The sequence below is a fragment of the Cinclus cinclus genome, chromosome 1, assembly GCF_963662255.1.
Source record: "Cinclus cinclus chromosome 1, bCinCin1.1, whole genome shotgun sequence".
Taxonomy (NCBI): Eukaryota; Metazoa; Chordata; class Aves; order Passeriformes; family Cinclidae; genus Cinclus; species Cinclus cinclus.
The window spans coordinates 38,441,067-38,456,334 of record NC_085046.1 but is presented as its reverse complement, the minus strand read 5'-3'; the positions used below and the strand labels follow the sequence as shown (position 1 = coordinate 38,456,334).

General features: G+C 41.3%; 1 protein-coding gene across 5 annotated transcripts in view; it reads right to left on the bottom strand.

The window, feature by feature from the left end:
• RARB (retinoic acid receptor beta) overlaps positions 1 to 15,268 on the bottom strand; it is a 191,030-nt gene that overhangs the window by 29,741 nt on the left and 146,021 nt on the right. For all 5 annotated transcript variants that reach the window (XM_062496318.1, XM_062496310.1, XM_062496327.1 and 2 more), the window contains one exon: positions 14,890 to 15,031. In XM_062496318.1, coding sequence (XP_062352302.1) covers positions 14,890 to 15,031 — 142 coding nt within the window. The remainder of the gene's footprint in view (positions 1 to 14,889; positions 15,032 to 15,268) is intronic.

The following is a 15,268-nucleotide window of genomic DNA, read 5'->3' as shown; positions in this document are numbered from 1 at the left end:
TAGCTCAGAATCTATTTACCTATTCCTCCAAAGCAAATGTGGAAAACAGGCCATTATGAACTTACACACTTTCATTCCTAAATGCAAAAAGCTTATTCATATTCCTACTACTAAAACAAAATAAAATAGAATTGTGATTGGGAGGTTATTTCCATCTCTCAAGGTCCCAGGATTGGCACGCAAAGTGGAGGCCAGGGGGGGACAGAGTGTGAACCCCACAAACACACTTAGCTGCCCTGCTCAGGCTTACCTTCCTGGCTAGCTGAAGCAGAAAGAGAAGGGAGGAATAGTATAATCTAGCCAAGTAGAAGCACTGCTAGATCAGCCAGAAAAAATTGCCTGTTTAAGTCTCACACTGATGCACAGTCCAACACAGCTGGTGGGCACACATCTGCACTGGCCAGGGGGCTTGAACGGCAGGTGGGTTTGATTTTTTAAAGAACAGTGTGTGTTGTTAAAGCTGTTTTGCCATAATACTAGGAAGAAAAAAAAGAAAGCTTCATCAAATGGGATAATAACATGCCCAAACAATACTGTTGCATCTCACTGCCTTTTAGTGTGTTGTTTACATCCCTTCCCTTCCCAAAAGCTGAGCAGTTGGAATAAACAATCTGCAGACTTGTTGTTGGGGTGGGGTATTTTTTTTTAAGATTACATAGTCCTGTTTTCACCAACTGTAAACTTAGGAGAAAGTAAGGAGTGAGGTCATAGGACTTCTTTTTCTTTCCATCTCAGGATTTCAGGAAAGCCATGCCGAGCCAGCCAGCAGGCTCCGGGAAAGCCCAGCTGAAGCTGGCTGCTGCCACAGGTAAACAAGTTTATTCACTTTTTAGCTTTAGCGTCTCACTGCCCACCCCAATGTGCTACACCCACCAGCTGAGGCACTTAAGAGGCCTTTGCCTCCCAGGCTTTTCTTTCTGCCCATGCATGGCATAACTCTGCACTGAGCTCCAGCCAGATTTAACAGGCAGCAGCTGAAGCCCCAGCTCACTTCTGGGATTTCTGTGTCTGGGACAGCAGCAGGGTTTAATGTGACTCTTCAAAGCAAAAGGTGCCTGGGAGACAAAGGCTCTTGTTTTTCCTTTAATAAATACTGCTCCATCCATAATTCACATGCAGAAATTCTGCTTCTCATCTATTAATGCAGGCTCTGCGGACATCTGTACTCCTGCTTTATGTAGAGGCAAAAGCATCACAGCATTACAGGGTTGAATTCCCTTAACACACCTGCAGCAACCTCAGCTGTTTCAGCACTCACGTTAAGACATGAATCACTCCACAAGCCTGCACCTAATTATAAGACTGTCTATTTTGATATATTTTATCTTTTATGTACAATGCCAAAGAAGTTCTTTAAAAATACATTCCAAATATTCTTTCATTTAAAGAAAAAAAAAAGTTTTCTTGTCTGGGAACAAAGTTCTGAAATAGCAGGAGTAAGTGGACCAGGTTATTTTAAAAAGAAGGCATACTAGTAACTACAGCACTGGCTTAAAGAGCTTAATTCTGTCAGTCAGGGTCAAGCAGAATCAAATCCTAATTTCTCCATAAAATCTTTTAAATATCCCCAGCAAAGCCAGCACATAACCCTTTTACATTAAGTGCTTTCACAGCACACCAGACCAGCCTGATGTAATGATCACACAAGAAGCAAAGCAGACAAACACACATCTCCAGGAAATAGAAAGATACTAAGGAAAGCAGCCTTTTTATTTTTGATTTGAAATCAAAAAGTGATTACTAAAGGCTCTGTAACTTCCAGGGCAAGATTTAGTGCACACAAGGGAGTTCATTTTGAGATGGCAAACAGGCAGCAGGTCAATACAGAGTTAACTCAGTAAAATAATAATTTCTACTCGGATAAACTGACCTAGTTTTCCCAGACTTCTCCATAAAACAAAAGATGCAACTTGGACGTGAGATGACGTCTGAAAAGGAAGCCAAGGGCTGGGCAAGGAGACTGAATTCAACAGACAGCTGGTCCTTAATTAAATGAGGGTGGTGGTCCCCAGTTGGCACTAGAAGTGACTATCCAGCAAGGATCATCTGGCATTACAGGTGGCTGCTAACCCCATCTTATCTCATTGATGCTGATGTGATGACAAATCTTTCATTTTCACCACCAGTGTGGGATTGGGCCCTGAACCCATTGTACATAGGTCGGGTGCCTGCTTCCAGCTAGGATGGTCTTCTCCAAGACTGTGGCAAGTGCAAGATGAAAGATGCACTAACACAAGGGCTGCTATGAGGCCCTCAGGATATTGTTCTAGGGCTACAAGTCCCATGGGAAACATAGGCTAAAACCTCAGGATATCCAAAACCAGAAGCTTATTCAGTTCCCAAAAGAGCTAATGAACATTCCCCTGCCCAGCCACCTGAAGAACTGCCCAGAGCATCAGGCTACATGGTAGACACAGTGCAGACAAGTCCCCCAGGGCCTGGGATGTACAACATGGAGGACAGGAACAGACAAGGCTCATTCCCGGCCCCCCTTGTAACTCATCCCAAGATTCTGCAAATCTGAACACAACAGACAACTCTTCATTTTGGGATTCAACCCAATGTTATTTTCAGCAAAGCTTTGTTGTGCTGGAACACCTCCAACCAGCTCAAGTTAAACAATTTGCCCAGAGAAAATGTTCAGTGAAGGGGAAACATAAAAGTATGCACAGAAAGAGGCCTGAGTCCTCCTCTTTTCTAATCCATCACACAGCATTAGGGATTAAATACTCATTAAAAATATATATAATAAAATGTTAAGACAGGGTATCTAGTGATTCCTCTTAATTGCCTCATTTTTCCCACACCCTGGTTTCTAGGGAATATTTTTAAATATTCCTCCTCCATTAGTTCAAGGCCCCTTTACCAGAGGGTTTCCTCCTGGCCTCACTCCCCCGGCCAAGAAAGAAGACCCAAAACTCACGAGTTTTATATTGCATATTCTATGACTGGCAGCTGATATGTCTGTGCAGTTTATGATGTTTGCACCTTACAATGCCTAAATTCTAGTAGGAAGAATGTTCCTAATAAACATGTGAAATAGCCGTAGCTGACTTGGAAAACAACAGGAAAAGTTGCCAAGAAAAGGCTTTGACTCTCTTTTGAGGACAAACAGGATTTAAGCCTTCTTCAGAATTAAAGGAATAAAATATTTATGCTTATTCTCCTCTGGTCCTGTTTACTTTTCCCCATGTTATGAGAGATTTGAACATAATAGGGCTTCTTTTTCTTAGTAACAAATATCTTTTTTATCTTGCTTTTATTTATTGTATTTTTAAATATTTTCATTCCTTTTCCATTTAAAATTATTTTCTGGATGTTGTGATTTAACAGCAGTGTTCACCTGAAGAGGCATCCAGAGAAGGGGCAGGGGGCAAAGTATGCATTGAGCTTCTCTTCCAAATAACTGAAAGGGCAAATCAAACATCTTTCTTATAAAAAAGTGTTGTCAAAAGGCTCTTATGAACTAACTCACTTGTTCCAGGGATCTGGATCACGTGGCTTTGATCCTGGAGCTACTCAGTAGGATAACCAAATGGTGCAGCACAGTACAATGTGGACTACGAGCCCAAACACACAGTGAGCTCTGGACTTCTTCACCAGCCTTCACAAGACTCCTAATTGGAAACACAAAAGCTCCCTGCCCAAAAGACACAGACTGGTACTGTCAGAGAGCAACTCAAGCTCCCCTAAACCTAATGCTTCATCTTCCAGCATCAACAACTTTCCTGTATCAGACAAAAAAAAAGCTCCTTGATGAAATTTCAGATGTGACATTTTTTTGAGTGTCTTTTCCCACCTGTGTCTCCACTAGAATCAAAGCATACTATGTCACAGGTCACCTAGAAGAAGTGCTACAGCAAAAAAAAAAAAAAAAAAGAAACAAGAAACAACAACACAGGAAAGATAGCCCTTGCATGAAGCACAGTTACGGTGCACTGAGGGATGCTGACCATGTGAGGTGCAGCAGTTCAGCACATAAAGATATTCACTTACTGATGATTTGTCTTCCTGGGCTGATGCCTCCTCTACTGGTGTTTCCAGCTAACAAAATGGCTAAGACCTGTGTAATGCCACTATCAGCCTTCTTAAGATATAGAAAAACTCTCATGTATTAACCAACATCTTATGCTTAATTTTTAGAACTATAAAAAGTAGATCTCAATCTTTGCCACTGGAACATTCTCTGGAAATACACAGTATATAAAATTACTGCACTTCATAAGAGTATGCATAACTTTCGGATTCTTTGAAATGTAAAACTTCCCATAAACATCAGGACTTCCCGGCAATTTCCATTTTTTCTGCCTCTCTTACATTGTATTACTATTTTCATGATGCAAACTGCAATCAGCTAGTTGGGAGTTAAAAACAAGGAGAGATGAGAGGAAGCAAAGGGTTTGCAGCAGCACCCATTGCACCAGGGCTGAGTGACAGCAGAAAACCTGTTAATGATGGAAACAGGAGGAGACAGAGCAGGTGAAAACAGTGTCCCTGGATCGACCAGTGTGTCAAGGAATGATGTCCTCTCCCGCTCCTTCAACCGTGCAGAGATGTCTTCATCAAAACCGCTTAAGAAGCGAATAGGGCTCAGCTCTCTGCCAGGGACCTGGCACCCCTCAGCCATCTGACAAATTGTGTGTGTGCCCACTGCTGAAGGAGTGAGGTGGTCTACAGCATTTCTAAAACACTTTCCTTTATCACCCAGTATCATTCAGTTTAGTATCTCTGTGATGTTTTAATCCACCCTCACTGCTAAGTTTTTCTATTTAATTTAAGGGGGTTATATTCCAAGCTCTCAAGTTTTGTGGTAAAGAGTTTCCCAGGCTCAAATACATCAAGTTCTGCCTCCAAGTAAATATGGACAGTGAAGCATCAACCTCCTTAACATAGGGGAAAAAAAAGCTAAAGTGCAAAATGCACAACACTATCTGCCAGTAATCCTTCTTCCCCCAAATTTAAAGGCAGCAAATATTTAAAAATATAATGCATTGAAAATGATACAAATGTAATATGCTTTGTTAGTCTGTTATATTCAATGGTTTGTAAAGTCCTTCCTCAGAGGACTGGGCTTAAATCATTCACTAACTTGAAGCTGATTGCTTTGTCCTGCAAAAGGGGAAGAACACGGATTTCTCAGATATAACCCAATTTCCTAACAGAAACAAAAACAACCTGATGAAATTCAGTTATCAAAACAATCTATCATACCCTAAACAGAAGTGTAAATAAATTAAATTACAATAGGAGCTCCTTCACCAAAGTCTAATTTTATGGAGAGGTTTAAAATTAACATTTCACTTCCTGAGGAAGGAAGGGAGGGAGGGAGGCAGGCAGGAAGGAAGGCAGGCAGGCAGGAAGGCAGGCAGGCAGGAAGGCAGGAAGGAAGGCAGGCAGGCAGGAAGGCAGGCAGGAAGGCAGGCAGGAAGGCAGGCAGGAAGGCAGGCAGGAAGGAAGGCAGGAAGGAAGGCAGGAAGGAAGGCAGGAAGGAAGGCAGGAAGGAAGGCAGGAAGGAAGGCAGGAAGGAAGGCAGGAAGGCAGGAAGGAAAAGTAGGTCAGCATGTTTCCCCAGCATGTCTCTCTGACTCCATTAGAAGTGTCTGTCGGATGACTAACCATGCCTGTAATGCAACTAAAAGCATGTTTGCTCTCTGTTGCACTTTTTGCCAGGGAAAAGGAAGAATTCCACTTAGTTTTAACTCTGAAATTCAGGTAAATGTCTCCAAAGTCAGACAATTTCTTCACATTTACTTACAAAATCTGTTTATATCAACAACAAGCAACTGGTTATGGATGCATGGCGCTGAGAAATGATCCCACAGCTCATTAAATGCCGATCAGCCACAGGCACTGCCTGTAGGGCTTTAACCTACAACTTGTAGAAGTCAGGTTCCAGAACTGTTGTCTGACTGACAGACTTTTCATGAGACCTAGATTTAAACATTTAAGAGCTTTCAGAAACAGGCAAACATGGAAACAAGTACTGGAGTAAAATAAGATGGGGCAAAACCACTGCCTTCTGTTCATTTTGGGCTAGAAGACATTAAAAATTCTAATGCCTTATGATCTTTCTTTTTCCTTTTATAGAATTGGCAGCTGAGTGTTATTTAAGTTTGGATAGAAAGGGTGTTATTTCTACTCCTTGTACACCATCTACTTTAAAAAATCTTTACACTTTCCACATGAGCACTGAAGACCTGGAAATTAACTGTTCCGATGTATCACATGCTCGTTTTAAAATACAAAGTCAAACTAAAAACAAATCGAGGCTATTTTTAGAGCACAGTCCCAGGGCCAGCATCCCAGCAGGAGGAGCTGCAACGTGTCAGCCGGCTTATCGCAGGCACGACAATGGAAAACTCCCTCTGCTCTAACAATTTATCCAGTGGATGAAAGCAAGCCATGAGAGCGTGACAACAGCAGAGGGAAATCCATGGCCTCATCTACTTATGGAGAGATCTTCCTAAAGCGTCTTTGAGCGCTTACTGGTTTCCAAGTGCCTGCTTTCCATCTTCCACACCACCAGCACGGGAGCTGCTCTCCGCAGAGAGGCTCTCGAGAGATTTGCTTACTTGCCTTTTGCAGATGCACCTACTCTGTGCAAGACCATCTCCAGTAAATTGATTAGCAGGAAAAAAAAAAAAAGTTTGTGGATATAAACCAGCAGTAAGACATACACATTCTCACATTTGTTTCTTCTGATCAGAATTTCTAAATCAGCCTCTCCTTTGATAGAGAGTCCTTCAGGAACATTCGGGCTGCTGCAGTTCAGACTTCTCAGAACTCTTGGGAACAATTTACTGCATTTCTCATGAACCTTGGCTACTGTAGATAACATTTTCAGGTTGGCCTGACAACCAAATAAGCCATGTTTAGCTTCAAGGCCCAGAATACTGGCAATTTGCTCGTTCCCAGACTGATATTTATCTCATTGACATTTCTTCATCCTTTGGATTCAACATCCCAAAATAAAAAAAAAAAAAAAAAAAAAAATATATATATATATATATATATATAGGGGAAAAAAAGAGGATTCAAAGAGACAAAAAAGATACCAGAGAAACCACAAGAACCAGTACAGAAAGTGGAGGCCACATGGCACAACGGCAATCAGAAAGAGAGATGCAAAGATATCCTGCATCCCCGAAGAGCAAAATGATCCAAATGAGGAATACGAAGCAGTGAACTGAGTGCATAAAAGAAGAATGGAGGCTCTGAAACAAAGCTTTTGAGGTCATGGGATTGGGGTCTCAGCAGTTATGTCCGCATGACAAAGCAAATGTGGCCTCAGCCTCATTCTTAGGAGTGCAAGGATTGGGTAGGGACTGGCTACCTCCAGATTTCCCATCTGCTCTTACAGCAGCATTGCCCAGCACAGGACAAGGCAGAAAGGATAACCCAGGATTTTCCTTGCCATGTAAGCAGCTGGGAACTAAACTGAAGAAGAGGCAAAGATGACCTGCAATGGCAATACAAATGCATAGAGCTGGTGTCTTTACATGTACAATTTGGAATAATGCTGTAAACCAAAGTAGGGGATGAGAAATAACAGAAAAAGGCCAGGAAAATAACTAGATCATGTTGAGAAGTGATTTTGTAGGAGTTATCTGTCCCAAGTGCCTTTTACTGGGAAGCTGATGAAGAAGAAAGCATTTGATGATTCCTAGAACACCCCAAAGACATTAAAAAAAAAAAAAATTGAAAAGTTAGACCTGTGTCAATGCAAATGGTTCTCAAGGAAGAGCCCAATCTCCAGAGAAGGATCTCCACAGAAGGTGGCACATAGCATGACTGCCACAGAAACCTGAGCTGCAAGCACCAACAGACACACCAACCATGGGCTCCTTTAATATAAAGATGGGTTCAGCAAGGTCTGAGGACTTTGCTAGAGCACTGAACAGTAGCAAGCACTTCTCTGGAGTGTTCTGCAGGTCTAAGCAGAAATTAGACTGTGTACACATTACGCTTTTGCCTGGCTCTAGTTACCTTAAGTTTCACCTGTAATGAAAGAAAAGTTACTTTCAAGGACTCTGTGCCACTCAGCTGAGTATCTTCCACAGGACAAGATTGAGGGCCATTCAGAAAGTCCTTTCCTTTCTGAAGGCACATTTCTTTTAGAGTGTGGTTGGGTACAGCAGTACAAATGATTAGTGTAGTAACTTTAGAAGTGTCACAAATTTAATAAAACACCTTGTTAAGCAAAAACGTAAGAAAGGCACACATTTACAGTCATCGAGGACTAGGATTGATGGATGCAGACAAAGGCTGCAGAGAGCACACGAGCCCTGGTAACTTCTGCCAGGATCTGTGTTGTCATAGAGACAGCAGAGAGCGTTGAAAAGTTCACCACGGTAGCTATACCTTAGTGAATAAGTCTTAATGTAACTTCCAGCTGAGGACATGTAATCAATCTCTGTATGAGCTTATTGAAGGAATTCCCTTTACACTTACTCAGTCCTCAAGAGCCCAAAATGAGGGAAAATATTTTAAAATATGTATTTTACTACTTTTAAAGGCAAGCCAAGCGTTCCTTTTGGATTGGGAGAGTAGGGGTGGTAGTGGCAGAAAGACAACTGTTTCTTTTGAAAAGAAATCATGGAAAACATGGAAAACTTGATAAAGATATCAAATTTTAAAAACCCCAAAGCACTAGCAATTCTAGAGCAGACTGGCAAGTTTGGCCACATGCAGCAGTTTCCCCCCTTTTCCCCAGACCATCCCTGCAGAGATGGTTGCAGCCCTGGCATCTCACTGCTGCTCTTCTGTTGGGTTCAATCACCTCATCCCCTTTTACACTACAAAACACAGGACTCCTCCTGTTCTCTCTTCCCTCTCCAGGCCTTTCTCCTGGCATCTCCCTCTCCAGTGGCATCTGACCCCTAGTTTACCTTCCTCAGGGCAGCAGCACCCCATGACCTTTCCCAGGTCCCTGCTTTGGGCTCTGTCCCACCACTTGGGAGGTATGGGACACTGCAGCCCACAACAAGCAGTGCAGAAACAGTGCCAGGGGTTGTTTATTGGCTGAGGTCTTCAATTCTTAGCTTACACAATTATGGGGTTTCTATGCAAGGGGGGGGGGGGGAAATTTGCAGCACTAGTGTGCTGCAGTTTAAAGTTACAACTATTTGCATAATGCCTGAAAGGCAAGGAATAGAAGAAAAAGAGAACATTATATCCTAAAATGTTAGGGAAAAGTAAGAATAGGATCCTAAAGATCAGACTAATTACCAGACAGTCTTGAGCTGAGCAGGTTTCAATAAATCACACTCTGCTTGAGGAATTAGGAGAGAATTTACTTAGCCGCATCATGAAAGGTGCCAATAAATTGTTCAGCTGGAGAGTTAACATAATAAAAAAAATCATTTTTTATGTTATTTTCTTTAGCAGTTTATTAATTGCTGCCTGAAATACTTTTCTGAAACACAACGAGCTGCAAATGAATTCATGGGCTATTAATCTGCTGTACATGGCACTGGAGGGAAAGCTCATTAGGTGAGTTGATGCAATTACTGCTATTACATAACCATCTTCACAGAACATAGAGTAAATTATGGATAATAACATTCAATCTAAGTTGCTCCTTTAAACATTAAAGCTGGCAAGTGAAAGCTATGCAAAATCAGGGGTAAAGGCTAAAACACAGCAGAGGCAGACCCCAAAAGGAGAAAGGAAAAGCAGATCTGCTTGTTTGAAGACAAAAAAAAGATGTGAAAAGCAAGAGATGTTTGTTTAACCATGGGAAACAATGCACAACAAGTAGAACCCAGTTCTCTACAAGAGAATTTTAATTGTATGTAGATAATTTTCAGCCACCCAGGATAACAAAGTGTGCATTATCCCTGGCAGAGCACAGGCTGACACTAGAGCACTGTGTTTTTTGTTGCAGGAAGATCCTTCCCCATTAGCTTTGCTCTCATCTTAAAAAAAAAAATCTCCCCATCAGTGATATTGAGAGTCTGGCATTAACTTTTAAAAGGTCCCAATCTGTCAGCCTGAAAAGAAAAGAATACAAGCTTTCCTATCTGATCAGCAACTGAAAAAAAAATCCAAAACAATCCATTCTTAAAAAACAAAATAAAAAATATGTGATCCCTATGGCTTGGACATAGCTTCCCCACTATCTGTATTCTCCAATTCTTAATTTAATTGGTATTTTCACAGTTTACATCTTTCTACTTTCAAAGCACTTACAGTACAAGGTCTCCCAGCCCCTATGAAAAGTCACAATTTTCACTTCTCAAGATAGGAAAGACAAAATAATCAGCTTGTAGGGTTTAGAGAAAGGAATTAGTCCCAGAACAGAATTCAGGGGTTTGTGATTTCCACTCTGATATTTAGCTCCTGCCTCTTGAGAAAGCAAGTTTACAGGCAAGACAACTACTCTGGAATTTTTGAAAAAGCCCCCAGCCACTGTGTGGTATTTAGGCATCCAGTTAAAAATCTAGCCTGTAGCAAAGCAGAAACAATTCCTAAATCCAGTGCTTCCTGATAAAAAGAATAAAATAAACCCAGTTCAGTTCTGACTAACATGTAAATAAAGATTGCATGCCTTGTAATTAATTCACTTTAAAATTACATCAGTGAAATCTCCATGAGCTTCTCAAATGAAACTATGCAGACCAGCCCCCCACTTAGCCACTCGCTGCAGATGGAATCATACTTCATTAAGGAGACTGAAAAAAATTAAAGAGAAATAAAAAATACAAACATGACAGTTCCTCAAGTTGATGTTTCCTGCTTGCCAATTTCAACCAGAATGAAAATAAGTAAATCCATTCATTCTATTGTTCAGTAGCAGAATGTAATCATATGTTCCAAGAAGCATGAACATTTAAATATTATAAGACTAAAGTCTGTGACAAAGAGTAACAGACATTTTAAAGTCTGTGACAAAGAGTAACAGACATTTCTGGACAAATTTAGGAAAAAAAAAAACCAATAAAACAATAAATACAGAGCACAGAAACCAGATTCTCTACTCTTCATGATAATTTCCCTGCATTCCCTTCCTCCCTCCTTCCCTCCCTCCAGAGAGGTTAATTGTAAGCAGATTTGCAAATCTGAACATTGCTTCAGTGCACTGAAGTAATCTGGAACAATTCTGTGCCTTTATAAACATAATTTTGCTCTATTAGAGCTCACTGCAGACAAGGTTTATGACAGTATAAAGAGGGCTTCTCTGCATCACACTCTGATATGTGGGCTGGGCTGTGTCTAAGGGGACCCCAAAGATAATCATGTACAGTGACAGTCCCTGCAGCCTGCACAGTTTATGAAAAAGGATGGAAGTTGAAGAGCTGCTGGGCTAAGCTGGGCAGCTGTGGCAGAAGGGAGCTCCATCTTCTTCCCCTTTATACCCTAAAAAAATCCAGTTTAGGTTCTCTTTATGAGCAGGCTTCACCTTACAAAGTGCCTTTTGCAGCATCCTGCTTAAAAGAGTCCATTCTTGAGCGAGAGTCCTGCCCAGCGTCCTGCGCGCTCCCTTAGTGGCAGGAGGCAGTGCCGTACGTGTGACCCCTGGGCACATCCTCAGCACCACGCCCCGCATCCAGGCAACAGCAAGCTGCTTGGGCACCTGGGGTCACACCGAGGATGGGGCTCCAACAGCAGCGTAGAGATCACGTAATGGAAGGGCAAAGGTTAGTTTCCTAAGGCTCTCCATCACACAATGAGCCACTGTCAGCCTTGGTAGCCTTCTCACTTCAGCAGCAGCAAAACAAAACAAACAAACAAACAAACAAACAAAAAAAGAATACCGCGTGATCACTGCTTGTCTCTACGTGGTAATTAAAAAAAAAATAAAACAGACTGGGAGGCTATGAAGGACAGAAGTAATTTAGAGTGGGGTCCAGAGCCTCAGCTGCAGCTACACTCCCCTAAGCGGTCCTACATGAGCTGAGGTGGGACAGTCACTCAGCAATCCCCAAACCTGATGCGGTGCCGGTGGAGGGACTGGCTCCAGACCCTGAACCGGGAGCTGCAACTCAGGTTTCGGGGACAAAGCTCTGGAGTTTCTGAAGGAAGGGTATCTGATTAAAGACAGCAGGGTTTTATTTCAAGCTGTGTTTTGTCCTGCTGTAGGATGATAAGGCAGTCACCACTAAGTCGTTTCCCATCACAGTCTTTGTCTTGCCTATCTGGAGCACAAACTTTTTGCAACAGGGACGACACAATGAAAGAGGGTCCCTACACTAGTGGGATCGAGTTTCAGCAGGTCTTGCAGATATTATCACAAGGCAAATAGCTCCACTCCTGCCCTGGAGGTAGTGTAGTTATTGACCTCTCTTGATCAGATCTGGGGAGTAGAACAGGGGTTGAAGATAGCTTTTTTTTCCCCTATAGGAACAAAACAACCTACAAAGAAATGCAAATTTGGTGCATTCCTTCATCATCTCATTTCATTCTCTGAAGCAAGATAAGAGCATACAAGAAATGCTCGGTACCTCTTCTCTTTCAAACACTGTACCCCCATTCTTAAAACCCTACTTATCATACTGGCTATGCACCCAGTTCCCATCTCTCCTCTGATGTTTGTGAGGAACACTCATTAAGCTCAAAGGGAGCTGCATGTGCAGGTACTTTTGCATGTCCTTTAAAGACAGAACAAATGAACAGAGGACTGTAGCTTTTAAGCACAAATTACTCTGTATACTGAAAACCAGCATCTACTCCTCCTTGGCTCCTGGGAACAGACCTTGGGTTCCTATTTGCAGGTGCCATCACGATTACTTTCCCCATTTGGGACTGGTTTGAGCATTGTAGGCTTGTTTCCCTGTGAGATTTCTCTGATACTTTTTGCTGTCCTTTGTTCAAGGCTTTCACATTACAAGATAACAGAACTGTAAGAAGACAAAAGAAATAAAATGTGAATAATGCACTGGGGGAAAAAGAAAAACCTCTATCTGGTAAGAAAAAGCCCAGATGACAGATGTGCCTTTGTTTACATAAACTTCTAAAGAAATAGAGTCGAAACCTAGAGATATGTATGAAAGAAGGTCAGATAAGAAAATAGATTCTCAAATCTCTTAAGAGATTAAAAGCTCTTGTTTATGACGGGATAACACAGAATCACTTCAGACTTAGTTCTTAAGCCCAGAAGACACACTGCATTCAAACTGGTGACATTTAAAATAATTTTTCTCTTTCTTTGCAAATGTCTTCTACAGAAATGCAGCCAGAGGACATCCCTCACTTCTCTCCCCCCATCCTCTGCTCCCCCTCCAACCTGTTATTCCCCTTCCAGTGCCTGTAGAATTTTCAGATAAAGGCAACTGCCAAAGGGCAATTTCATTCAGTTCACCCCAGGAAACAGGCAGAGCAAAACCTTAATTCCTGCTGGCAAAGCTCCAGCTACCCTATGGGAAAAAACAATCCATCACCTAAAAGGCAGTAATTCTTTACAGTTTATCCAAAGTAACTTTGGTTAACACATTAGAAATACTGCTGATACTTCCAAAACCTTCTCCGATGTGACGTTACAGCATTTAATAAGATTAGTCTTCCACGTCAGCAATAAAGTCCTTAGGAACTCTAGACCAACAAGACCTCAGGTGAAAAAAGTGCTTTTCCTTCTCTTCCAAACTGCACCATACTTTTTTTTTTCCCCCGAAGAAAAGAAGGCTTCATGTGCACAGGTACATATGCAGTGAAACAACTATCAGTAAAATCCTCCTCATTCAATCTTATATCTTTGCATTTAGCCGACCTTCTCCTTTACTCCCATCACAGTCTCCACTCCAACAGACCTATACTTAAGTATAAATAAGTGCACTTCAGGCACACAGGAAAATTTAAAAAACCAAACACGGAAAGTGAAATAATGAAAATCCTAAGATCTTCTCTGTTAGTAGCTTGAAACTTTCCAATAACCACAACTTCACATTTCCATGAAAAGGAGCTGGAAATATAGCACAATTGCCCTAAGGATGTATCTGGCTCTTTCTCCACTTCTCATTTCTCTGAGAGGAAAGAGAGGGTGGGAGAGAGAAATGGGATGCAGCGAGGAGGGACAAATGTAGTTTTAGGACCTCTAGCTCCTGATTAAGTACAGAGAAGGGAACTACTGGGATGTCCCACATAGTTCAGGGATGTAAAATGCTGAAGATAAAAACTGGTTTAAATCACAGTTCAGACATAAATGCCTCATCATGGTCAATTTTTCTTTTCTTATGATCTTAAAACTCTCCCCAAGAAACTCTTGTGGGTGAATTAAAGTTAAGAATTGATATTGGGCAATTTTCCCTCCTCTCTTATGCACACACTGCAAATTTCTGTAGTGGTTATTACTGGAATTGACCTACTGACACCAGGAACATCGCTGATAGAGGTAAAAACCCTCAACAATCAAACAGATCACTACACCAGAGACTTTTTTGCTACTGCAATCAATCCAATCAAAAATGAGAAAGTTTCAGAAGCACTACCCCATGGGAACTAAGAAAGGCTTTTTTAGCTATATTTTCAGTCTTGATGGGGATATCAATAAACAGGAAAAAGAGAATATCACATATTTCCACATAAATATTTTAAAATGTTAATTTAAAGGGCAAACCAGAAATTTATAGAAAAGAATGGAGAGTAAAATCCTTTGGGGTTTCGGTGTGCTTTGCTTAGTCAGGTTTACTGGCTTTGCAGGTTTAGAGAAGAACGTGTTTCACATTTTAGGAAACGTCCAGGCAGTAAGAACACACAGCTTTCAGGTTGCAAAGTTAAGCACTCAGAAGTCTGTAAATAAAGGTCTAAAGTTTTGTACCAAATTCATACTCCTTTCCCTCCATGTGAAGGCAGATACTGGCTTCAATCACATAATTGCATTTTTTTTTTTTCCCTTAGGACTGCCACATATATGTAGGATATGACAAACAACAAATTGTTCCTGAGACAACTTACATTCTTTGGACATTCCCACTTCAAAGCACTTTTGTAGTCTGCAGTACTGGCAGCGATTTCTGGTAACTTTATTGATAACACAGTTTTTATCTCTGTGACATGTGTAAACCATGTTCTTCTGGATACTCCTGCGGAAAAAGCCCTGGAATCAAGAAAAAAAGAAATCAAGTAAGCTTCTGAGCTTTCCATAAACCTTAGAGACAGGCACAAATGTTGCTTTAAAATAACAAAATAAATTCAAAGTTATGGCTGTAGTATGGCATCTTTAAAGACTCCGTCCTACTATAATTTAGTACTGTTTGTTGCAACATAAGACTCATCTCTTAAATAAAAAACAATTATCTAATGCAACCTAAGGCCAAAATAAACAAAGCTAGAA